The sequence below is a fragment of the Triturus cristatus genome, chromosome 1_2 (assembly GCF_964204655.1).
Source record: "Triturus cristatus chromosome 1_2, aTriCri1.1, whole genome shotgun sequence".
In the NCBI taxonomy this organism is placed as follows: domain Eukaryota; kingdom Metazoa; phylum Chordata; class Amphibia; order Caudata; family Salamandridae; genus Triturus; species Triturus cristatus.
The window spans coordinates 1,174,663,833-1,174,691,115 of NC_140580.1; the positions used below are offsets into that span (position 1 = coordinate 1,174,663,833).

At 51.0% G+C, this 27,283-nt stretch overlaps 1 protein-coding gene across 2 annotated transcripts in view; it reads right to left on the minus strand.

Moving 5' to 3' along the window:
* The window catches only part of NUP188 (nucleoporin 188), a 1,223,536-nt gene that overhangs the window by 175,096 nt on the left and 1,021,157 nt on the right, over nt 1–27,283 (minus strand). For both annotated transcript variants that reach the window (XM_085614037.1, XM_085614036.1), the window contains exon 34: nt 2,620–2,801. In XM_085614037.1, coding sequence (XP_085470163.1) covers nt 2,620–2,801 — 182 coding nt within the window. The remainder of the gene's footprint in view (nt 1–2,619; nt 2,802–27,283) is intronic.

Sequence of the window (27,283 nt, forward strand, 5' to 3'; positions counted from 1 at the left end):
CCCCCAGGGGTCCAGCCACCGGGCCTCCCGCGACGGCAGGAGCAGCACTGAAGGCAAGAAAGGAAAAGCAGCCATCAGGACAGGGCTCTGGGCAGACGGGTGGGAAAAAAGGCAGACTTGATCATGCGGAGCAGGATGGTGGCGGTGAAGGAGCGGTTGAGGCACCGGATTCCCCGTGGAAGGGCGCCCCCAGGCCCCCAGAAGAGAGTTGTGGAGCGACGCTTCAAATGGGAGAAGCGGCTCCTCCCCTCAACCAGAGACCTGGTGGAGAACCTCCAATAAGTGGTCCGTAGAAAGTGAAGCATCCGGATTGCCCATGTGCAAAATGCCAGTGGCCGTGGAAATGGCCCAGACAAAGGCCACATACGCCTCCGTAGGGCGTTGTGGGGGGAAAAGCAACTCTTCTGAGGGCAAATGCTGCAAGCTAAGACGCCCCTTCCGTGCCCCGCTGGAGGGAGAAAAGACCAGCCCCTGTAGGATGGAAGACCCACGGACGAGTGTGGAACCTGCGGGGCAGACAACTGCAGGGAGCGGAAGAGCGGGTTTGGGGGCTGTGGACGTGGAGACGACGTAGAACCCGCTATGGAATCCGCAGGAGAAAAGGCCACGATGTGGCGCCCAGTCTCCGGTGAAGAAGAGACAAGGAGACGACAGCCCTCCAGAGAGGAAGGGACATCCGGAGAAGAGTCGACGATCCGACGACGGGACGGTGCCTGGGAGTCCACCACAGGCACCGGTGACTCCTCGACCGGTGCCGAAGTGTCCACTAGAAGCGCCGATTCGATCACCACCACGTGCCTCATCAGAGAAGTGGGTGGGGGGTCGGAGCTGAAACGGCCAATGAACGGCACCGAAAAAGCGCTGGCTCGACCCCCGTCGAGGCAGCCGCCTGCACCGAGGACTGAGAGGGGCCCGGGGAAGCGCCCCTGGTCCCGGCGTCCACCCGCTGCGCCGCCAGCGCCGGGGAGGAAAGCCGTTGATTCCGGAGAGGCGTCGGCTCAGCCTCCGGGAAGACAGCCGCCTGCCCAGAGGACCGAAGGAGACTTGGGGACGAGCCGCGTATCCCGGCGACCTCCTGCGACACCGCAGTGAACCCCATGGGGCTTTGCGGCGAGGCCGAGACGCCGTGGGCTGAAGAGGGGAACCCCGAAGGGCCGCACCTATACAGCACCACACCTCCAAAATCTGAAGCCGAACTCGATGGCGCCAGGGGTGAAGCCGCCGGCGAATCCCCAGAAGGACCTGCACACGGCGAGGGATCCACGGACGTCACAGGAAGAGGAGGAGGGCCCAAGGAAGACTGCAGAGCCGTAGCGTAGGCTTTCATCTGGGTCCTCGTCGCCCCAACGCCGGGAATCAACGGATAGGGTGGCGACGGGCGAGGACGCACGTCCTGGGAGGAACCGGCGCCCTCTGCCGAAGGAGGACAGGGCCTCGGTGGCAAGCTGCAAGACTTACCGGCGGGCAAACGACGCCCATGGGGCCTCGGCGAAGGACGATGCCGCAGCTGGAAACGGCAGCCCCCGGACCCGTCCGAGGAAGGAGACGAACGCAACGACGTGACTGATCTGGACAAGCGGGCCGACAGCAATTTCATGCGGCTCCTGCCGGGACTTCGGCTTGAGATGCTGACAAGCCTCGCAGTCCGTAGAGTCATGGTACTTGCCCAAACACCACATACAAATAGTGTGAGGGTCGGTCGCCGACATCTGACATGCACAAGAAGCACACGTCTTGAAGCCCGAAGGCATTGCACACTGTTCCCAACTCAAGGCACTAAAGAGGCCTGAAAACAGGCCAAGGAGCACACTCCGGATCCGCGTTGCACGTGGAAAACAAGGAAAACTGACGTCAGCGCGCCGGGGTGGGACTTATGGGACCTCGCTGACGTTACGTCTGCGGACAGCGTCAGGGCGGGTTCGCGTGGTACCGCCCTCGGCGTGCAGAGATGTTGTGGCAAAATTTTCCGGATCCAGTCTCACGCCTGGGGATAATGCTACGTTATGGAATCTGCGGCTAGTAGTCTCTATCAGATGTGGCAGATTACTGGACTCTGGAACACCTTCAGTCCAAACCAGATATCTGAACTAAACCACATGAGGTTTCGAACACCATTGGAAACCAAACTATTCAGACTTGCATTTAAATGAACTTAGTTCACGATATTGATTACAAATTAAGAATTTCGGATTGGGCTATTCATCCATCCGAATGGACTAACAACCTCGCCAATTTTTAGTTTTTACCTGCAACTTTTTTTTATTACAAGAGGTTAAAACCAGGTAACTTCTTGTGGTCAGTAGGAACTGAAAATGGGTAACCTTATCAGTTAATGCAAGCAGAGGATGGGGGATGAATGGAGAACTAATTATGTGACAATGCCTACAGATAAGACCTGCAATAATATTTGGTAAAGGACGAAGGCACTCATGGATGGCAGTAATGATCACTTGGGATGAAACAAAAGTGACAAGGAGAGACAGGCCACTTGAGATGGTAGGAGAGGAGGAAGGCTGGAAAGGGCGGTCGTGAGGTCTGTTCAAACCCTCCTTTTAATGACAGTGTCTAAAAAGGTGAAACATGCAGAGCTGACGCCTAGAGAATCCCTTTATGTTTTACCCCATCACGCTGGTCCTTGTGTTTCAGCCGCAGCCCGTCATCGGTCTCCATGGAATCCTTGTCTTCTGTAGCCTCTTCGGTGCGGAGCTCGTGGCGTGTCTGATCCAGCAGTGCAACTGCCTCATCCTGCAGTGTCTCACACAGGCTCAGCAACAGCTGTGAGTATCGAGGGATCTGTCTTGCTGAGGAAAAGACGTAGTACAGGACAGTATATGAAAAAGGGTATGGCCCCACACCTCTGCTTAAAGAACCTCCACAGTAAATAATGGGCAATTCACAAAGAGTAGCCGTAGCAATCATCACAGCACATCAAAATGGTTTCCAAACATCCAATGTCAAGTACAGGGGCAAATGCCAAACAGGACCCAGCTGCAAAAGGGCCCTCAAATACAACTATACTAAGACAGTTTAGAATAAGTGCAATAATTATATGACAAGTAGGTTGCACTCAATTTTAACAAGATACATGCAGTTTGAAAACTGTGCCTTTATGTAGCAGTTATATAGCTGTTCTTCAAATTCTTCTTTTAATTAAAAATTATTTAAACCTTCTTCTATGGGTCAGTTAGTATATTGATTTTTAAGTCAGCCAACTAATTTTATTCCTAACATCTTGAGACTTATTAAGGAACAATTGTTATTGTGAGAAAATATCATACTAGTAAGTACACTATGCTTTAAATTTCAAGCTCAAAACAAAAAGTTGTAGACATGTCGACACTGCCCTGATGCCTTTACAAGGAACACATTGAGGCACCAAATGGGAAACGTTTACCAGAGAAGCTTGTAAACAGGTGAGGTCAATATGAGGAACAAGTTACTGTGAGAAAGTGCCCTCTTTCTGCATGGTTGCCCCCACTTTTTGCTGAATTGCTGATGTGCTTTGAGTGTGCCATGGACTCCTGCTAATTAGGTATCCAGGGCCTATGTTCTTTCCCTAAAACTGCATTGAAGCCTAAACCCAATTGGCATTTCTGGCCACAGGCCAGCCCCTGGTAAATGGTACCACAGGTACCTAGGGCACTGTGACCAGAGGAGGCCTCTAAGTGCGGCAGCACTTATTGTGCCACCCTTAGAGGTCCTGTTCCTTCACACACACACACTGCCTTTGCAGGCCGCATGTTTTGGTGCATGTTAGACGGACCGGGAGGGTCGGCCGAGGACAAGGGGAGAGGTCTCCGGGGAGAGCCGTCTCCAGCGATCGTACAGATGAGTAACTTCCCCCCCACATATACACACCACACAAGGATAGGATTTAACGTTCTTTATAGGCGATTTCTTGAGGTACGATGAAATGGTACAAGGAGGTCTGGACTCAGGGGTCCCCTCGATTCTAGTCTCTTGGTTTTGGGAAAAGGGGGTAGCGGGACAGTCTGGTTACCAATCTGGTAGCTGAGATGGTATGGTGGGTAGCTCACAATCCTCGAGCTCGGTGTTCTAGATTGGACGGGCCGCGGCAGCGCCAGCAGGTCCCGGTGAAGGTGGTCGTTACACGGTCCGCGGCAGCGCCAGCAGGTCCCGATGAAGGTGGTCGTTACACGGTCCGCGGCAGCGCCAGCAGGTCCCGATGAAGGTGGTCGTTACAACGGTCCGCGGCAGCGCCAGCAGGTCCCGATGAAGGTGGTCGTTACAACGGTCCGCGGCAGCGCCAGCAGGTCCCGACGAGGATGGATGATGCAGAAGGCCGCGGCAGCGCCAGCAGGCAGGACGATAATTCACAAGGCAGGGCTACGGCAGCGCCAGTAGTCCGTCAAGGCTGAGTTCTTCTCGGTGTCTCTCGACTCCAGGATACAACTGCCTTCCTGCTCTGGAGCTGCCCTAGTTATAGGTCTGGCGCCCTTTGATGTCCGGACCCTCGCACTTGGAGGTCGGGGGGTCCGGGATGAGGGAGTCCAGACACCCAGCAGGGGGTGGAGCCAGCGCCCGGGGGAGCTGGAGGGCGATCGGCACCTGGCGGGGGAGAGCCATCGACACTTCTTTCTCCCATTGACCTGCCAAGTGGTCCGTTCACCTCCTGGGTGGATGGTGGTGCCGGGATGTCGGGGCCGGGCCAGGCCCAGGGTTAGGGTCGAGCTGAGGCCACGCGGCCTCGTGGCGCAGTGTCCAAGATGGCGGCTGATCCGGCCGGGGGAGCCGGTAGTGGTTCGGCCCCATGATACATGGATGTCCGGGGGCAGGAGTTCCGTTGGGAGACGAGGTGCGGGTTGCCCTTGTGGGTAACACCTGGGAGTCCGGGGCTTGGGCCTTGTCATGCGGGGAGGGAGCAAGCCCTTCATGTGGCCTGTCCAACAGTGCAGAACAAAGTGAAGAGTCAACATGGCACACATCCCTGTGTGCCATGTCTACAACCCACTGCCCTGGCATAGATCAGTCACCTCAGTGGCGTAACGAAAGTTGAGGGCGCCCCCCTGCCAGGTACAAAGAGGAGCCCCCACTCCAGATTTAATCCGGAGCTCTCATACATGGATTCTGTGATGAGGGGGCCCCCTGCAGCTCGGGTACCCCGCACCGCGGGGGCCTGTGTTACGCCCCTGAGTCACCCCTCTAGCTGGGTGCACTATACCAGTGGTGAGGGTACAGGTGCATGAACCCTGTACCCCTACAGTGTATAAGTCCATTCTTGGACATTTTAAGTGCAGTGCTGCCATTAAGAGTATATGGTTCTGGGAGTTTGTCATTACGAACTCCACAGCACCATAATGACAACACTGAAAACTGAGAAGTTTGGTATCAAACGTCTCAGCACATTAAACCCACACTGATGCCAGTGTGGTATTAAATAAAAAATGCACACAGAGGGCATCTTAGAGATGCCCCCAGAAAAACGACCTACCACTAGTGTCCAGCATGAGTAGCTGCATTCAGCTGCCACCACCAGACATATTTCTAGACCCATGGGTCGAGAGCCTGAAACAATGCACATCCTGGGATGATGTGCTAGGCCTCTTCCCCCAGGATGGGCAGGGTCCATGAAGGGGAAGCTTTAAAGACCTGCCGCCTTTGTGAGCTTCCCCAGGCCTGTTGCTGCTTTCAGGAACTAGCCCCCACTGGTTCTCACCCCCACTTTGGGTGGGAGAATCGGCGGGAAACCTAAGTGAGGAATAGAGGTGTGTCCACCACTGCCAACCCCATCCCGCTGGAGGGTGGCATAATAGGGGGGAGCACTCACCCCAAGGAAGGGACCCATTGGACCCAATGAACAAGTTACTTACGCTTTTTTCTGGTGGATAAAATAGGTGCCCGTGGATTCCTCACCTTCTGAATACCCACTGCGCCAGCATTCTGCAGAAATTCTTTCCTAGCTCTCCCACGTTGACGTCACAATGCCACGGCTCCGATCGCTACTCCGCATGACGTCGCCAGAGCCATAAGAGGACCTCGTTTGCGTGCTGACGTCAGTTCCACCCATTTTTTCCATGCCACGGAGGCAAACGGGCGGACTGACACATTTTCACCTGTATACATACATATATATATATATATATACACACACATAAATGCATTACCACAAAAGGCATGGAGAAATAGCAACAGATCAAGCATTTCCCACTATTAAAACATAAACATAATAAAGTCATATTTAAAAAACACTCATGATAAACAGTAAAAGCATTTTTTTAAAGAAACAGGTGGACAACGGGGAGGCGGGTGGGACCGTGAGGAATCCACAGGCAGATATTGTATCCACCAGAAAAAGCTTCACCGAAGGTAAGTAACTTGTTCTTCTGATGGATACTTCTGCCTGTGGATTCCTCACCTTCTGAATAGAATCCCAAAGCCGTACCTCTCCCGGAGGAGGGTGTCCACCTGACTAGACCAAAAAATCTTGCAAAACGGCCATCCCTCCTAACCCAAGCAGTAATGCTTTGCAAAAGTATGGAGGGAGGCTCAAGTTGCTGCTTTACAAATATCAATAACAGGAACACCTCTAGCCAAAGCAGAAGAAGATTTAGCTCTAGTGGAATGAGCTCGGATACCTTCTGGAGGGTCCTTCTTGGCCAAGGCGTAGCAAGCAAATCTTGATGCACAAGATAATCCACCTGGAGAGAGTCCGCCTGTGCACAGCCTTGCCTTTCATCTTCCCAACGATACCCACAAAGAGCTGATCATCTAGACTCAGATCACTTGTTCTGTCCAAGTAAGAGCTGACAGCTCTCTTATGGTCCAGACGATTAAGTCTGTCACCCTCCTTGGAAGGGGGAGGATAAATGGTGGGCAAAGAAATGGACTGTCCCATATGGAAAGGAGTAACCACCTTGGGAAGAAAAGCAGCCCTGGTCCTTAAAACCAACTTATCCGCATAAATGGTCAAGAACGGCGGCTTAGAACTAAGAGCCTGAAGCTCACTTACCCTCCTGGCCGAGGTAAAGGCAATCAAGAAAAACGTTTTAAAAGAAAGAAGCCTCAGAGGACAAGTATGAAGAGGCTCAAATGGAGAACCCATTAAGAAGGTAAGAACGAGATTCAAATCCCACTGAGGCATAATGAAAGGAGTGGGAGGAAACCTATTTGTAAGGCCCTTAATGAACCGCATGACAATGGGAGACTTAATTGATGACGGCTGGTCTGGCAAACATAGAAAAGCCGACAAATAGCCCTTAACAGTGGCCACAGAACAACCCTGCTGGGCCAAGAACAGCGAAAACTGAAGAACATCCGACATGTGGGCCTTTAAAGGATCAATGGATCTTTCTCCACACCATTTAACGAATCTAGACCATCTGGAAGAGTAAACAGACTTGGTGGAGTGTCGCCTGGACGATAATATAACATCCACCACATCCGGCGGGAGAGAGAAGGAACTCAGGTTGCCCCGTTAAATCTCCAGGCATGAAGGTGCAGGCTCTGGAGGTGGGGGTGTAGAACCTGCCGCTGCAATTGCGAGAGGAGGTCTGCCCTGAGAGGAAGACGGAGCGGAGGGTGCAATGAGAGGTGAAGAAGATCTGTGTACCACACCCTTCTTGGCCAATCCGGGGCGATTAATATGACTTGGGCCCGGAGAGAGGTGAAGAAGATCTGTGTACCACACCCTTCTTGGCCAATCCGGGGAGATCAATATGACTTGTTCCCGGTCTTGGCGAATCTTCCTCCGAACCCGAGGGATCAACGTAATGGGAGGAAACACGTAAAGGGGTTACGAGCTCCAATCCAATTGAAACGCGTCCCCCAGCGCTTCCTGCATCAGAAACTGGAGACTGCAGAACAACGGGCAGTGCGCGTTCTCTTGGGTGGCAAACAGGTTCAACCGAGGAGATCTCAGCACCTGGAAGATGTGATGGACCACCTCTGGATGAAGCCGCCACTCGTGATCGGTCGAGTAATGCCGACTGAGACTGTCCGCACGAACATTCAGCACACCGGCTAAATGATTTGCAAACACACAAATCTGATTGTTCTGAACCCAGGACCAGAGTCGCAGAGCCTCTCGACAGAGATGATACGACCCTAAACCTCCCTGTTTGTTGATGTACCACATTGCGGTAGTGTTGCCCGTCAGGACCTGAACTGACTGACCGCGAAGGGAAGGAAGGAAAGCCTTTAGTGCCAAACGTATTGCCCGCAATTCCAAAAGGAAGATGTGAAGCAACCTTTCCTCTGGAGACCAAAGATCTTTGACCTCCAGATCCCCACGATGAGCACACCACCCCAGAGTGGAGGCACCTGTGATCACTGCGGCAACAGGTGGAGGAAGCTGAAAAGGCCTTCCTTGAGACAGGTTGCCGTGCACACCTCACCAAGTCAACTCCGCTGCAGCTTCTCTTGAGATTCTGACCTTCTCCCCGAGATCTCTGTTGTGCTGATACCACTGTCTGCGGAGGCACCACTGGAATGCCCTTATGTGCCAGTGTGAATGATTGACCAACAGTATGCAGGAAGCAAACAGACCGAGCACACGTAGAACCTTCAGGGCTGGAACAACCGCTCCATCGTGAAATAAAGGAATTATTTCCTGTATGTCGAGAATCCTCTGCGGAGGCGGGTATGCTCGACACACAGAAGTATCCAGTATTGCCCCTATGAACAGGCTTTGCTGAGAAGGCACCAGGTGAGATTTGGGTACATTTATCGAGAAACCCAAGTTGAACAACAGTTGTGTTGTTGCTTGCACCAACACCAACTCCGGAGAGACTGCTTTCAACAGCCAGTAGTCCAGGTTGGGAAAACAGGAAACCCTGACCTTGTGAGATGTGCCACTACCACCGTCATCACCTTCGTAAAGACTCGAGGTGCGGAAGTAAGATCGAACGGAAGAACCGCAAACTGATAGTGTTGCGATCCTACCGAGAACCGGAGATACTTCTGATGCGACTTCAGGATGGGAAGATGAAAATACGCATCCTGCAGATCGATGGACACCATCCAGTCTTTCAGTTGCAAAGCAAGAAGAACCTGAGCCAAGGTCAACATTTTGAACTTTTCCTGTCTGAGGTAAAGGTTCAAAATCCTGAGGTCCAAGATCAGCCTTAATCGACCGTCCTTTTTGAGGGATCAGGAAATACCGGAAGTAGCATCCCTGACCCCTCTCCTGCTCCGAAATCACCTCTATCGCACCTTTCTGTAACAAGGTAAGAACTTCCTACTGCAAAAGGAGTAAGTGGTCCCCTTAGCACCAACCTTGGTGAGGAGGATAAGGAGGAGGAAACTCTAAAAAGGGAGGGCGTACTGATTCTCTACAAGATTTAAAACCCAACGATCTGAAGTGATCAGTTTCCATTCTTGTAGAAAGTGTGACACCTGACAGCCGACCCCCTACCGAACCAACATGTTGTAAGAGGGGGGATCTAGAACTGCTTTCCTGAAGTACCAACGGTGGCGGGAGGAGAAGTGGAGGAAGAGGAGGATTGCTGCCGAGCGGTTCCCCTAAGACACCCTTTATTCTTCCCTCTGTACGATTTGTACAAAGGATTCTGCTGCTGCTGGCCTTGTTGAGACTTCTGGCGGCCACGAAAGGAAGCAGCTCTTCCAAATCCACGATACCGCTTGTAGACTTATCCCCTGGTTGCACCTGGAGGCCCAGAGACCTTGCAGTAGCCCTGCTATCCTTAAAGCGCCGCAAGTCAGAGTCAGCCTTAGAACCAAACAGTCTTGACCTATCAAAGAGCAAATCCACCAGAGTCGCTTGAACATCAGGAGAAAATCCAGACATTCTAAGCCAGGCTTGTCTTCTTGTCGCCACAGAAGACCTGATCACACAAGCCACAGAGTCAGCAGTGTCCAGACCAGATTGTATGACCTGACGGGCCGCAGCCTGAGAATCGGAAAGGGCATCCAAGGAATTATTTTGATCCTCTTCCGGCAACTTTGGAGCTAGCTGCTTGACTTGAGTCCATCAGAGCATGGATATACCTCCCAAGAAGACAGGTTGCATTAGTGGACTTCAGAGCCATACTAGCAGAAGAGAACACCTTCTTTGCTGCCTGCTCCATCTTTTTAGAATCCCTATCACCAGGTATGGTAGCGAAAGAACCAGAAGACTGCTTCGAACAAGAAGCCTGTACCACCAAGCTTTCTAGTGATGGATGCGAAGACAGAAAATCTGGATCCCCTGGAGCAGGCCTGTACCTTCTTGAGATGGAACGAGAAACAGCAGGAGCAGACAAAGGCTTCTGCCAAACTTCCATTATAGGCTCCGTTAAGGCCTCATTAAAAGGTAGCAGCGGTTCAGAGGCTGTAGAAGAAGTATTAAGAACCTCCGTCAGGATATTAGATTTTACCTCCGATGAGGGAAGTTGCAGATCAAGCAATTCAGCTGCCTTCCTTATCACCACGTGATAAGGAGCAATGTCTTGTAACACTCCAGCCTTCGAGGAAGAAAGATCATATTCAGGAGAAGTATCCAACCCACTGACCTCCTGTAAGCCCTCAAACTAGTCAACAGACTCAACAATTTCTCCTTCCTCCTGATCCTGTGCATATTCCACCTCCTCAAGGAGTTTCTGCGCCTCTCTCCTAGAGCGCTGTTTAAGAATCGGCGGCAAGCGCGGCCCTAGTGAAGACATCAACGGCGTCGATGGAGGAGCCTCAGCTTCAAACCTTGGCGTCGATTGAATTCGAGTCAGCGCCGACTCGACAGCCGATGGAGTCCGCAGAGCCGGAGTGAAAGACCTCGGCGCCGGGAAATGCCAAGCCGGAGTCGACGGCAAGAATGGCACAAAGGGTGCTGCTTGAGGATAGTAGTGAGGAACACCCAAGTTAATGGCCAAAGGACCCACGGGGCCCGAAGGCTCAACAGATGGAGTAGAGGCCCTGGCAAACATCCCAAACATCGCATTAAGAAAATGCGTTGGGTCTGATCCAGGAACACGAAAAGGAGGATATGGATCCATACCTTCCTGAAGAGGAACCACCTGAGGCTGAACTGAAGCCTGCGGAGCCAGGGACAGCGCCCGCACAGGTGAAGCCACACAGCTTGGAGACGACTCCCTGGGCGTCAGAGACATAGCAAGAGCTGGAGAACCTTCATGCGACGAAGAGCCCTTCGACACCGGCGACCTCGGAGCCTGAGATGGAACCGGCATCACCCGGGGAGATGGAGTCGGAGAAGTAGAAACAAAGTCCTTTCTTCGAAGTCGCTTAGCTGGAGAAGGCGACCTCGAAGCCCTGACCTTCGACGAACGGCGCCGAGAGCCATGTCTCCTCTTAGACTTCTTATGTTTTTTCGATTTCGAAGTATGAGAAGACAACGACTTCGCTCTTTTACGACTCTGCCCATAAACAGCTTAGCCTCGTGCTCCTTAATGTCTTTTGGATTCATTTTCCTGCAGCTTCGGCATTCATCGATGTCGTTATCCGACGATAAGCATCAAAGGCAATCATCATGCGGGTCATTGATTGACATGTGACCGCCGCGCTCTATGCAGGGATTAAACCCAGTCTTCCTAGAAGTAGCCATTGGAAATCCTCGAGTGATACAAAGTTTTCTCTATAGAAAATGGAGAGTCCCTAGAAAAACCGTTATGCGTTGACGGCGCGGAAAAAAGGAAACTGACATCAGCACGCCGACGAGGTCCTCGTATGGCTCCGGTGACGTCATGCGGAGTCGCGAGCGGAGCCGTGGGAGAGCAAGGAAAGAATTTCTGCGGAATGCTGGCGCAGGGGGTATTCAGAAGGTGAGCAATCCACAGGCAGAAGTATCCATCAGAACTTTACTTACCTGAAACACCCCTAAATCTAGTATTTAGGGGCACCCTGAACCTTGCCTCCTCAGACAAGAAACTACAAGAAGGTTAGAAGACGAAGGACTGAATAGCCATGCTGAAGCTGAGAAGAGGAGGACGCCCGCTGACTTGGCCCCAGCCCTAACAGCCTGTCCCCACCCCAAACCTACAGAAGCGAAACTCCGGTGTGTCCTGCAGCCAGCAGCCTCAAGAACCCAGAGGACCTGCCCTGCCTTCAAAAGAAAAGACTCTGTCCCCGGTGAACACTGGATTTGTTCACCAACAGACTTCAGCTCCAGCAGGATCCGCGAGTCTGCACCACTCTGCACCAGACGCCCACGGCCCAAGTTCGAGTGGCCCAACACCACGAGGTGTCGTCCCCAGCGATCCGGATCCGAGATCCAGTGATCCCTGACCTGCCTCAAACTTCCAGCTGATGCCTGCAGCCTCAACCCGGAAGGTACCCCCATCTGCAACCAGGAGCTGGTAGGAAGATTCGACCCTAAAAGACACCCCTTCACCCGACGCCCCACAGACTTGGGTGGCCCAACCGACAGTGTCTAACTAACCCTCAGCTTCCCAACTTACCACTCCACTCGGTGGTCGCTCCCAGAAGACCTTCGTCCCTGAGCCTACTGTGTTTTGCAAACCGGAGACACCCCATTGAAAGCTACAGGGCGCCAGACGCTAAAACAGCACTTTGCACCCGGCCGCCCCTGTGCCGCTGAGGGCACACCTTTTGTGCTGGCTTGAACCCCCATTTGCCCTGAGCTTAAGTCAAGGAGCTTTGCTCCCACAACCTTGTGGCCTGCTCGTAAGCTGCCACCAACCGGAGGCCCCATATCCCCACATGGATAACATCGGGCCTCGGCACTCTGCACCCGGTCTCCCTAGTGCCGCTGAGGGTGTAACAAGAGTGCATCCGTGACGCTGGGGGACCCCTGAGTCTAACCACAGAGCACCAACTCCCACAACAAAGTACTTACCTTTAAACTTTAAACACTATTTCCCTCCATAGGATAACAATGACTGTTTTTCTGTGAACATTTCTGTAAGTGTGGAGTTGGAAAATCTATAAAAGTCTCTAAAACTGGAACAAAATAACCAAAACGCTTTTACTTACCTGTTCACAAGAAATGTCCCAGTGCAGCATCCAGGTATACTGCACTGTGTAAGTAAAATAATCTGTAAAGTAATCTACTTGACATTCTACTGAAAAGCCAATACAAAGTATATGTACAATATTGCAAAGGATTGCATTACTAGTAATTCTACTGTAATCAAACCAAAGAATATATACAACTGCAATACAAACTGTTTACAAACTATATTATTACGGCAAAGTATTTATCACTTATCTGTGCCACAATTGCTTGGTTCTAAGAAATAAAATCACTGAAAGAATCTTTTTATACAAAACCAATTGGTCTGAAGTTCAGTCTTTGAGTGTGTGATATCATTTGCTCATGGAGTATGTACAACAAATGCTTAAAAACTACCCTCTGACAAAGCCTTACTGCTCGACCACACTAACACAAATAGAGAATAAGGCGCAATCTACTTTTACCTCAGCCTACCTTTGGAGTTCCAGTGGACTCTGTGCACACTATACCTCACTTTAGTATAGTATATACAGAGTTAGCTTCCTATAACAGCCAGTCGTTGAGATAGGGGGAAGACTGGAACCCCTGATCTGCACAGATGTGCTGGGACCACCGCCATCACTTTCAAGAACACCCGAGGGGCACTAGTAAAGCCAAAGGGGAGCACAGTAAACTAAAAATGTTCATGGCCTACCGTGAACCGTAGGTAACGCTGGAGGGCAGGCAGGACGGGGATGTGAAAATAGGCGTCCTGCAAGCCCAACGCTACCAACCAGTCTCCAGGGTCAAGGGCAGACAGGACCTGAGCCAATGTCAACATTTTGAACTTCTCCTTCCGGAGGAAGCAGTTGACGTCCCTGAGATCCAAGATAGGACGTAGGCCTTTGTCCTTCTTGGGTACCATGAAGTAGTGGGAATTTCTTTTTTTTTTGCTGAGTTTTATATAGCACAAACTTGACCCGAATCCAATTGGGTATCAGAGCGCTTTACATAGCACCAGTTACGTTACACAAGGACACACATTAATTTTTTTGTTAGGCACAGGGAGATTAAGTGATTTGCCCAGAATCACAGGATGTTCAGCGTCATTACCGAGACTCGAACCCAGTTTCCTAGGTCCGAGGTCAAGCGCTCTATCCGTTAGGCCAACTCCTCTCCCCATATAATAACAACCACCACAACCTTCTTCTGGCACAGGGACTCGCTCGATAGCTCCCTTGGCCAACAGAGCCGTAACTTCCTGACTGAGAAGGTCCAAATGATCCTTCGACATGCGATGGATTTTGGGTGGCATGAAGGGAGGGGTAGTCTCGAAGTGTAGGGAGTAGCACCTTTGGACTATCTGCAAAACCCACCTGTCCGGAGTGATGCTGTGCTAGTGGGGGAGTTGATGGCGAATCCTGGCGCTCACTGGCAATTGGGTGCCTTGAAAAGGCGGACTAGGAAGGTTTGGAGGCTGCTGCAGAGGGGTCGCTGCTGGACTGGCCGGCTCGCTGGCCCCCAGACCCATGTCCAGGGTCCCACGACCCTGAGTTCCACGTCCCCGGCCGCGCAGAGGCTGGGCAGCTTGTGCAGGCCTGTGGCTCTGGGAGGAACGTGATGGGGGCACCCCTTTCATAGCCACGAAAGGGGCTAAAAGCAGACTGCTCGGGGCAAGAGGTGGTAGCGAGGCCCAAGGATCTGGCCGTAGCCCTAGAATCCTTAAAGGGCTCAAGCGAGTTGTCAGATTTGTCGCCAAACAAGTGACGGCCATCAAAGGGCATGTCCAAAAGAGTCGATTGGACATCGCCCGAAAAGCCAGTGGACTTCAGCCAGGCGTAGCGTCTCAGAGCTACTGACGTTGAAATCGTCCTGCCTAGCGAGTCAGAGGTGTTCAGCTCACACCTAATGGTGAACTTTGCTGCATCTCTACCCTTAGCAACTGCACTGGAGAGAACGTCCCGGGCCTCCTCCAGGCCCTGTGGCAGCATCTGCGCGACCGTGTCCCACAAAAAGTAGGTGTAACGGCCCAACAGACATGCGGTGTTCATCAACTGCAGCCCTAAGCTGGCAGAAGAAAACATCTTCCCAAGATAATCCAGCTTCTTGGATTCCCTATCTGGGGGAGCAGTAGGGAACACGGCTTTGGAAGTTGAGGTTTGGACCCCCAAGCTCTCAGGGGTAGGGTGTTGGGAGAGGGAAATGGGGTCGCCCGGGGCCGGGTGCTGGCGTTGGGCAATCATCCTATCCACAGGAGCCCCTATGCTTGCCTTGGACCGAGTGCCCGGAAGGATATCAGTGAGGGCCTCATTGAACGGCAGCTGGGGCTCCGAAGAGGCCGCTGCTGGTTGAAGCACCTCGGTCAGGAGGTTGATCCTAACCGCCACCGTAGAAAGCTCAAGGTTCAAGGCCTCAGCTGCCCTACACAACACCGCTGCGTACGAGGCTCCCTCCTCCATAGCCACGGTAGGGGGAGAAAGCATGCCAAGCTCTGGAGATGTCCAGACCACTGGCCTCACCCAACTCCTCTCTCCAGTCTGATTCATCCAACTGGTCTGCTAATGGGTCAACAGGCCCCTCCCAGTCCTCCTCACCCTCCTCTGGCTGCCACTCAGGGTGATAGGGAACACCAGGTTAGAACAGTCGTCCAAAAGTACTGGTCGACGCCAGTCCGGCTCCGTGTCCAGGAGGAGGCCGGGGTTGACGCTGGCTGGGGACACAACCGGTGTCAGAGGGGGTAGAGCCGTCAATGGATTCGAAGCAATGGGAGGTGTTGTAAGGTCGACCGGCGCCGATCTGGATCCAGGCCTGAATCCCCGGGGGCCCTTTTGCACTGGGGTCGGAGCCGCCAGCATCAAAGGCCTAGAACCCCCTGCCGAGTCCGCAGGGCCCGAAGGAGCGCTGGTGGAGTCAGGCTGCCCAAAGACGGAATGGAGGGCTTCGTAAAAACTACGAAGTTGGGTAGGAGTCGCTCCAGCTCCCGGGAAGGGAGGGAAGCTCAGAACCGAGCCAGTAGGCTCCGCGGGTGGAGCGGAAGGACGATGACCATCCGCATCCCACGTTGGGCGATGGGGAGAACGCGAAGAGCAACGGTGCTTCTTTGCCTTCTTTTTGTGCTTCGACTATCCGGAAGACTTGGTTGAAGAGTGTTGGTTGTGACTCCGCGACAAGACCCGCCTCTTGAGCAGCGCGTAGTTGACTGCCGGGCCTCCAGAAGCTTTCGGGACCGCTCCTGTAAAGACTTCGGATTCATGGTCCGTCAGTCGGAGCACGACTTCTGGTTGTGGTGGCACTATAGGCACACAAGATGTGGGTCCGTAACAGACATCAATTTGTAACAGGAGTCACAAGGTATGAAGCCGGTCTGCCGATGTGACATACCTGTACACCAGGAGTCGCACGACTCGAAAAAGATGTCAACAAAAGGTTGAAAAATGCTAGTCAAAAATTAACTCTGGATCTGTGCTGGCTGGCGCAGAAAAAGAAAGAACTGATGTAGGAAACTGGCTCTATATATACTACACAAAAATGAGGCATAGTGTGTATAGAGTTCCGGTGACCCCAGAGGTAGCCAGAGGTTAAAGTTAGATAGAACCTTAACCTCTATTTGTGATAGAGTGGTGGAGCAGTAAGGCAGTATCAGAGGACAGTGTTAAGCATTTGATGTACACCCTCAGTCAGCTAATGAATTTACACACTCAAGAACTAAACTCCAGGCCAATTGTTTATGTATAAAAAATATACTGCGATTTTATTTTTAGAACCAAGCAAGCCTGGCACAGGTAAGCATTAATACTTTACAGTAATAAGTTGCCGAATGTAGAACAGTTTGAAAATGCAATAGGAATTGTACTTTGTTTGATTTACAGGGGATACTGTAGGTTGCAACACTTCGCAAATACAGTACATTGGAATGAACAGGCTTTTTCAGTAAGTTACTTTTCACGTTACTTTTCTAACTCAGTGCTGTAAACCTAGATTCAGCACTGGGACATTTCCTGCAAACAGGTAAGTAAATATGTTTTGGTTATTCGTGCGATTTTTAAAGAATATTTTTAGATTTCAAAACTCCACACTTACAAAATTGTCAATGTCATCCTATGGAGGAAAAACAGGTTATCGGTTCGAAGGTAAGTTATAGATTGTGGGAGTTAAGGTTCTGGAGTTAGACTCAGGGGTCCCCCAGGGTCAGTGATGCACTCGTTACACCCTCAGCGGCACTAGGGCGGCCGTGTGCAGAGTGTTGAGGCCCAATGTTATTCTATAGAGGATAGGGGGTCTACGGTTGGTGGCTGCTAGCAAACAAGCCACACGGCTGTGGGAGCAAAGCTCCTAGGGTTTAGCTCAGGGCAGTTGGGGTTGCAGGTCAGCACAAAAGGTGCACTATCAGCGGCACTGGGGCGGCTGGGTGCAGAGTGCTGTTTTGGGTCCTGGGTGCCCTATTTGCTATGGAGAGACTCCGGTTGAAAGAAACACTGCGGGCTCGAGGACGAAGATCTTCTGGGTGCGACCACCACTTTCAGGGGTACGTTGGGATGTCTTGGGTTGGCTAGACACCGTTGGTTGGTGCACACAAGGCCGTAGGGGGTCAGGTGCAGGAGTGCCTTGTTGTGCCGGAAAGTGTTACCCGCTCTTGGTAGCGGTAGAGGGGATCCTCTGGATTGAGGCTGCAGGCGTCGGCTGGGGTCTTGAGGCTGGTCCGGGATCTCCGGATCTTGAGTCACAATCGCCGGGGAATCCTCCTCGTGCTTTTCCACTCGAGCTCGGGACAGGTTCAGCGGGTGCAGAGGGGGCTGGATTTGCGGTGTCTGGCCAGAGATTGCAGTTGAACAAATCCGGTGTTCATGGAAGAAGCAGTCTTTGGAAGTGAAGGCAGGCAGGTCCTCCGGGGTTTGTGAAATTGCTGGCTGCAGGACACACCGGGATTCGCAGGAGCAGGTTCGAGGGGAGACAGGCCAGTAGGGCTGGGGCCAAGTCAGTGGGCGTCGTCCTCTTGTTAGCTCTGCACAGCTCTTCGGTCCTTCTTATCTTCTTTCTTGTCATTTCTGGATCTCAGGAAGCAAGATTCAGGTTGCCCCCTAAATACTAGATTTAAGGGTGTTTCAGGTAGGGCAGAGACCAATGGGCCCCTTCCCTGGGGTGGGTACACCTCCTATTGTGCCACCCTCCAGTGGGAGGGGGGCATGAGCCTGTCCCTGGTTGGTTGGGTCCCCCCCATCCTTAAGATGGCGGGGACTCTGAGGTGTGCTTCAAATCACCTCTCCCACCTGAAGGGTAGAGCTGGCAGGAGGTGGGCACACCTCTCTCCCTCACTTGTTTTTCACGCCGGTTCTCCCACCAAAAGTGGGGGGCAGAACCAGTGGGTACCAGTTGCTAAAAGCAGCAAGTGGTCTGGCGAAGCTCACAAAAGCAGCATGCCTTTGAAGCTTCCCCTTTGTCGACCCTGCCCATCCTGGGGGAGGAGGCTTGGCACCTCTTTTCAGCAAAAAGTGGGGGCATACCATGCAGAAAGAGGGCACTTTCTGTCTCAACCTCCCCCCCAAAGATGATGACTAACCTTTACCTAGAGAGTCTTCATTGTTTAAGTGGAAGAACCTGGAAAGTTCATCTGCATTGGCATGGGCAGTCCCAGGTCTGTGCTCCACTTCAAAGTCCATTCCCTGTAGGAAGATGGACCACCTCAACAGTTTAGGATTTTCCTCTTTCATTTGCATTAGCCATCTGAGGGGTCAATGGTCAGTTTGAACTCGGAAGTGAGTCCCAAACAGGTATGTTCTAAGCTTCTTCAGGGACCAAACCACAGCAAAGGCCTCCCTCTCAATGGCACTCCAACGCTGCTCTCTGGGGAGTAGCCTCCTGCTTATAAAAGCAACAGGTTGGTCTTGGCCTTCATCATTGGTCTGGGATAGGACCGCTCCTATCCCTAGCTTCAGTTCATCTGCTCTTGGGATAGGGTGAGCATCTGTCTTGTTGACAGAGATGAGCCCTCTATAATCCACAAAACCTCATTTCTCTCTTTCCACCCTGAGGATGAGGTTTGGGGACTAGAACCACTGGGCTGGCCAAGGGGCTCTCAGAGGGTTCAATAACCCTAACTCCAGCATCTTGCTGACCTCAGCTTTGATGCTCTCCTTGACTTGGTCTGACTGTCGATAGATTTTGTTTTTGACAAGTGCACTGTCACCAGTGTCCACATCATGGGTTTACACCAGTTTGTCAGACCAGGGGTCAGGGAAAAGAGCTTAGCATACTGTTGCAAGACTTGCTTGCAGTCAGTCTACTGTTGGGAACAGAGGGTGCCTGAAAATAAAACTCCTACTGACCCATCTTTTGGGCAGTATGAGAGGAGGTCAGGGAGAGGTTCACTCTCTGCTTCCTGCTCCTCATCAGTCACTATCAGCATGGTGATGTCAGCCCTGTCATTGTAGAGCTTAAGGCGGTTCACATGGATAACCCTTTTGGGTGTCCTGCTTGTGCCCAGGTCAACCAAGTAAGTGACCTCACTCTTTTTCTCTAGGATAGAGTAAGGGCCACTCCATCTTCCTGGAGTGCTCTTGGTGCCACTGGTTCCAAAACCCACACCTTTTGCTCAGGTTGAAATTCAACCAGTGCAGCTTTTTGGTCAAACCAGTGCTTCTGGAGCTCCTGGCTGGCCTCAAGGTTCTTGGATGCTTTTTCCATGTACTCAGCCATTCTGGACCTTAGGCCAAGCACATAGTCCACAATATCTTGCTTGGGTTCTTGAAGAGGCCTCTCCCAACCCTCTTTTACAAGACAGAGTGGTCCCCTCACAGGATGGCCAAACAGAGGTTCAAAGGGGGAAATCCCTACTCCCTTCTGTGGCACTTCTCTGTCGGCGAAAAGCAGACATGGTAAGAGGACATCCCATCTCCTTTTGAGTTTTTCACGGAGTACCATAATAATGACTTTCAATGTCTTGTTGAATCTCTCAACAAGGCCATTGGTTTGTGGGTGATGGGGTGCAGTACTCGTGTACTGCACTCCACACTCTTTCCACATGTGTTTGAGGTAAGCAGACATGAAGTTGGAACCTATGTCTGAAACCACCTCCTTAGGAATCCCTACTATGGTGAAGACACCAACGAGGGCTTTGGCTACTGCAGGAGCTGTAGTAAATCTAAGGGGAATTGCTTCAGGGTACCTAGTGACAAGATCCACTACTACTATAATGAATTTGTTCCCCGATGCTGTGGGAGGTTCAACTGGACCCACTATGGCCACACCTACCCTTTCAAAGGGAACCCCCACCACAGGCAATGGTATGAGGGGGGCCTTTGGGTGGCCACCTGTCTTGCCACTGGCTTGACAGGTAACACAGGAGCTGACAAACTCCTTCACCTTTTGGTGCATCTGGGGCCAGTAAAAGTGACTCACTAGTCTTTCCCAAGTTTTGGTTCGCCCCAGATGTCCAGCTAGGGGGATGTCATGAGCCAAAGTTAGGAGGAACTCCCTGTACTTCTGTGGCACTACCACCCTCCTGGTGGCTCCAGGAGTGGGGTTTCTTGCCTCAGCATACAGTATACCTCTTCCCAATAAGCTCTGTGGGTACCACTGACATCTCCCTTTGCTTCTGAAGCACAAGTTACTTACATTCGGTAATGATATATCTGTAAGAAACATTAGTTAGTTACAGATTCCTTACCTTAGAATTACCCCCAGTCGTCAGACTGGATTAGGAAAGTTTTTTCATCAGCAGTACCTCTGCGCGTCAGCAGGTGGCGTCGGTCAGCTCCGCGTCGTGATCGCCGGGATGACGTCGCGGCAGCTACTTAGACGCCGCCTTCGCGCGTGGATGTCAGTTCTGTACAGAAACGCAGAGCCATGCAAGACACTGACCACTTGTGCATAAAACTAGGGCCCTGAAAAGATTGCCTTAACCCTGGAAATCAGTTCACAGAATGGGGAGAATGGGTGGGGTGGTAAGGAATCTATAACTAATGTTTGTTACAGATATATCTTTACTGAAGGTAAGTAACTTGTGCAACTGAAAGAAACACGTTAGTTATAGATTCCTTACCTTAGAATAGATACCCCAGCAATACCATCCCCGGTGGTGGGTCTGCGAACCAAGATCACACCAGAAAATCCTGGAAAACGGAACGGCCAAAGAAGCCGTCTATCCGGACTTGGCTGTCCAGGCAGTAGTGTTTGGTGAACGTGTGCAGCGATGCCCACGTGGCCGTCTGACAGATGTAATTCAGAGGCACTACTCTTCCCAAGGCAGTAGTGGCTGACGTTGCCCTGGTGGAGTGAGCGCGTAGCCCGACTGGAGCCTCCTTTTTAGCCAGAGAGTAACAAGCCTTAATACACAACACGACTGTGAGAAAGTGCCATCTTTCTTGCATGGTATGCCCCCACTTTTTGCTGAATTGCTGAATGTACTTTGACTGAGTGTGCCCTGGACTCCTGCCAATCAGGTGCCCAGGGCCTATGTTCCTTCCCTAAAACCTAAAACCCAAATTGGCAAACCCTGGCCACATGTCAGCCCCTGGTAAATGGTACCCTAGATACCCAGGGCCTTGTGACCAGGGAAGGCCTCTAAAGGCTGCAGCACTTATTGTGCTACCGTTAGATGCCCTGTACCCTAACACAAACACACTGCCCTTGCAGGCTGAGTATCTGGGTACAAGACAATACAAAAGAGTCGACATGGCACACATCCCTGTGTGCCATGCCCACAACCTACACTGCCCTGGCATACATCAGCCACCCCTCTAGCTGGGTGACCTAGGCCAGTGGTGTGGGCACAGGAGCATGAGCCCTGTGCCCCTACAGTACTGCTATTTAAGAGTATATGGTGCAGAGAGCTCGTCAAACACAAACTCCACAGCACCATAATGGCAACACTGAAGACTGAGAAGTTTGGTATCAAACTTCTCAGCACATTAAACCCTCACTGATGCCAGTGTGAGATTTAATGTACAAAGCACTACAGAGGGCATCTTAGAGATGCCCCCTGAAACCTAACCTACAATCCACGTCTCGTCTGAGAGGCTGCATAGGCTGCCACACAGCAGACATGTTGCTGGACCCCTGGGTGGAGAGCCCCCCGCTCTCCTGGGCCTGCAACAATGCACATCCTGGGCGAGGTGCTAGGTCTCCTCCCCCAGGATGGGCAGGGGGAAGCATCAAAGGCATGCCGCCTTTGTGAGCTTCTCCAGGCAACTTGCTGTACTCAGCAACTGGCCCCCACCAGTTCCGACCCCCACTCTGGCGGGAAGACTGGCCGGAAACCCCAAGTAAGGACAGGGGAGGTGCCAGCCTTGGCCAACCCCACCCCTCAGGTGGGGGAGGCGAGGTGAAGCATATCCCCGGGCTCTCGCCATCTTGAAGATGGGAAGCCCTGACCAATCAGGACTAGGCTACTGCCCCCCTCTCACAGGAGAGTGGCAGGATAGGAGGTGTACCCACCCCAGGGCAGGGACCCATTGGTCCCTGCACTTTACCTACCTGTAACACCCCTAAATCTAGTATTTAGGGGCACCCTGAACCTTCCTTCCTTAGATTCCAGATTCCAAAAAAGCAAAGAAGAGCAAGAAGAAAGAAGACCCGCCGTGCAGCTGCTAAGAAGAGGAAGACACCAACTGCTTTGGCCCCAGCCCTACCGGCCTGTCGACCCTCGAACCTGCTCCTGCTAAATCCCGGCACCTCTTGTGGCCAGCAACCTCACAAACACCGGAGGACCTGGCTACCTGGTGACTGAGCATCTGGGACTCCCATGAGCAGTGGCTATGCTCAAAGCAAGTTCTAACCCCTGGCATCAGCCCGGAACCGCGAACCATGCACACGCCAAGCCTGGCCTGTGCCGGAGTGGACAAAAACCACGAGGACGTCCCCCCGGTGACTGTGACCCCGAATCCGGCACCAAGGACTCACCTCGACGCTACTGATGACGCCTGAAGTCTCAGAACCAGGGACCCCCCCAACCGCGATCAACAGAGGGTAAGATTTCCCGACACCAAAAGGCACCCCTGCACCTGGCGCCCTGTTCGACTCCTGGGTACCTACCTATCCTCCAACTACCCAACTTACCTCTTGAAGTGGTGGTGGCAACTGAAGCATCTTGGTCCCCGAGCTTGCAGCCTTTGTTCAACCTGGAGCTTTCCCATTGAAATCCATTGAGCGCCCGAAGGCTCAAAAGCACCCTGAACCCAGCCGCCCAAGTGGCCCTGGCAGTGTAACTTCTACTCTTACCTACTTCCCCACTTGCCCTGGGCAAGTGGCCAGGAGCCCAGCTCCCACAGCTGCGTGGCCTGCTAGTCAGCAGCCACCAACCAAGGCCCCCCTGCCTTCCATAGGATAACATTGGGCCTAACTCACTCTGCACCCGGCCGCCCCAGCGGTGCTGAGGGTGTAACAACTGTACCAAACTGACCCTGGGAGACCCCTGAGTCTGTGCCCAGAACCTTAACTCTGCCAGTCGAGTACTTACCCAAAAGCCGATAACACAATTTTCTTCCATAGGGTAACATTGACCGGTTTCTTCTGAAATTTTTTCTAAGTGTGGAGTTTCTTAAAACTTAAAATATTCACCTAAAATCACCCGAGTAACGAAAACGGAAATACTCACCTGCTATTAGGAGAGATCCCAGTGCTGGATCTTGGTGCCCAGCACTGACCCTGAAAAGTACTCACAACCGTACTTACCAGTAACCCAATTTTCTTCCATAGGAAGCCATTGACTGTTTTTCTGTGAAATTTCTTCTAAGTGTCGATTTTTGCAAATTACAAATATTCTTTAAAAATCGTACCAACTGTGAAAACATAATTACTTACCTGTTTTTATTTTTAAAAAAGGAGACAGAAATGCCCCAACCTGCTACCGCCCAATTTCACTTTTAGATGCCTTAATGAAGGTAGCAGCAAGGGCAATTTTAAATAGAATTCAACTCTGGGCAGAGGATAATAATGTATTATCCCATTTACAGTATGGTTTTAGTCCAGGAAAAGGGACTATAGAACAGAGCTTAAATTTGGCCTTAGTTTTATCAAAATACACGCAGGCAAAAAAGGGAAATCTTTTTGTTACATTTGTGGACCTGAGTTCCGCATTCGACTGCGTGAACCATGAATTACTATGGTCCATATTATCTGAAATGGGCTTAGACTCCAACATTCTAGCATTTATAAGAACTCTGTATCATGATGCAGGCGCTAGAGTCCGTTACGGAAACAAAGGCGAGTGTTCTGATAAATTCCCTATCAAGAGAGGGGTACGACAGGGGTGCATCTTAGCCCCCCTTCTCTTTACCCTATATATAAACTCTATTGGCCAACACTTAATAGAATCACAGCATGATTACCCAAAAATTTTAGGAGCTCCGACCCCAATACTCCTTTATGCTGATGATGCCGCCATTATGTCTCGGAACAAGATAGGCCTTCAGAGGGCTGTCTTGAAGTTTGCAACTTACATGAATGAACGACGGTTAAAAGTAAATACTGCAAAAACATACACGATGGCTTGTGGTCCGGGAACTAAGAAATTGCACTGTCCAATCTTTTTAGATAACAGCAGAATTGAGACCACGGACAATTTCTCCTACCTAGGAATACATTTTGACAGGAGGGGAAATAGGCATACAGCAATAAATACTAGAAATTTGGCCCTCATCCGAGCTATTGGCGCGCTAAAACAGTTCTCAGCTAAATTAGGTGGCAGACCAGTGAAAGAGCTGATTGTTCTTTACAAGGCTAAATGTATCTCCACTGCCACCTATGGAGCCGGTCTCTGGGGTATTGAAAATGCACAATTATTACAAAAAACTGAAAATCAATTTTTGTGCTACCTATTAGGAGTTTCAAAATCTACATCGACCTATTTTATACACATTGAATTGGGACTGCTGTATATTCTAGATATCATTAAAATTGCGCCTATACTCTTGTGGCATAAGATTTGGGTTACTCCGGAGACCAAATTAAACAGAGACTTGATTATTGACTGTCTCCACCTCGACGGACTAACCAACATAAAATGGCTCACATATGTAAAAAATATGATGACTGACCTTGGCCACCCTGAGTTTTTTATGAAGCCTTCTACCATGGAATTGGTCTCTAGGAAGACCCTAAGAGAGCTGGCTTTAAACTATCTTATAACTAAAAGATGGAATTTGGAAAAAACAAAAAATACAGTTCTCAATTACCAAAAAATAACCATGCAAGAAGGCCTCCAAAACTATTTACTAACTCAGCCTTCTTGCTATGCCCGAATGCTTCTCACTCGCCTTAGATTTGGAAATTTTTATCGTATGATTGCTTTCCCTCTCTGCAACTCTTGGTCGAATGAACTCCCACCTTGCCCTTGTGATGATACCTCTGCCCAATCCAACATTCATTGTGTTCTTTTTTGTAAATTTTATCAGCTGCCCAGGGGGGCTTTTCTGAAACCAATTTTAAAGTCCTGGGGTATACGTACTTGTAGACTGGCTATGATTAGGTTATTACAGTTGGACAATGAATGTACTATTACCGCATTAACAAGTTTTTTAAAGCTGGCTGTTAAGTTTCGGAGCTCAATGTACTAATCTTAATTTGTTTTTCTTTGTAATTCGATAAATTTTTTCATCAACAGGGGACTATACTGATTGACCTTGATTATGTATAAACAACCCATTTTTAAACCTTTTTATTTGTATATATATGTATGAATATTCTGATGTACGCTTTTATGATTTAAAATTTCAAAATCGAATAAAGCTTTCTTGATTGATTGATTGACTTACCTGTTTTAGATAGAAGTCCCAGTACTGAGCCTAGGAGCCCAGCCCTGGATTACAAAAGTAACATACATACTTTACCTGTAACTTGAATTTTCTCCCATACGGAATCATTGACTGTTTTTCTATGGAAATGCACTCTATTTAGGACTCCCTTTGAAACTCATGAATCGACTCCAGGTTGTGCAGAATGACGCCGCCAGGCTGATTTTTAGCCTTCCTAGGAGGACTCATGCTTCACCTTTGCTGCACAAGCTACACTGGCTGCCCGTCAGACAGCGTGTAAAATTTAAGGGCCTGTGCATTGCTCATAAAACTCTCTACGGCCATGCCCCTGGCTACATACGGGAACGCTTAGCTAAATACGTGCCAGGGCGTGTACTTCGCTCTACAGATGCCTTCCAGCTAGTCTGCCCTCGGAGTAATCTGGCCACCAAGGGTGGCCGAGCCTTCTCAGTTGTTTTGCCACGACTCTGGAACCGACTACCTGATTCTTTACGTAAGGAACCAGGTTTGTTTCCTTTCCGGAAGCTGTTAAAAACTCTGTTATTTAAAGACACTCTTTAACTTTGTTCACCACCAGGACTGTCTGTACCTGCTTTGATGCAATCTCTTTCTGTCAAGCGCTAAGAGACCTGTTGGTATACATGCGCTATATAAATAAACAAACATAAACATAAACATAAGGTGTCTAACACTTTGGAATACTACCCCACCCCATTTCTGGCGATGAGGATAGTATTCCTCCCTTCTAGAGGGAGAAGACATGTTGAAGACCTACTACCCGTTTAAAGTTAACCAGAGCCCCAGCATCACAAAATGGATGCTGCTGCCACAGACACAAGTCTGACCTCCTGCTGCTGGGAGTCCTTCCAGCGAGGGAGGCTTGGACAATAGGCTTCCTGCCTTGGGAGGTGCTAGCACCACCCTAGACAGGACTTAGTGTATTGGGGCAGGGAGGGATGAATGAAACGAGACACTGCCTGGGGCACACAAGGTGTCCCATGCATAGTCCGGTTCAAACTGGTGCTGGGGCACTCCAGCCCCAGTCCTGGCGCGAAACTGGACAAAGGGAAGGGGGTGTAACCACCCCCCTCCCTGGTCCCACCCATAGGAGGGACTTAGCAGGTAACCCAGGGCCCCCGATTTAGTATAGGAGTGGGAGCTGAGTCCCTAGGACTTTGGATTATCCTGAAAACTGCCACTTGAACAGAAACTCTGGACCTTCGACATTCGACTACGGAAGAAGACTGAAGAATCTCCCTTGTGGCCAAGGAGTGGCCACCCTGTGCAAACAGGCACCATCAAGCCTGCCGTTTGCTTTGCCCAAGTTCTACGAGGAACCGACTGCAGAGCCCGACCAGCGCCTTGACTTCCAGACTTCTCCGACCCTGATCCACATCAAAGCTGAGATCCGTGGAGGCGACGAGAGACGTGGGACCGGCTACCTGGGAAAATTGGCTACTAGCTTCCAGCGCAGCTTCTGAGGCATCCTCGAAGTTGTGCTCTGGGGATTGAGAAGCCCCAACCCCGGGCACCATCTGCACCGAAGATCAGCCCTCCACACTCCACGAGTTCTGCGTGGGGCCCTTCTGCATTTTCCTGCTCGACGCGTCTGTCCGGTTACTTGCCCGTTGGCTAGTAACCTTTGTGACGACGAACCCTTAACTTTTCACCGCTG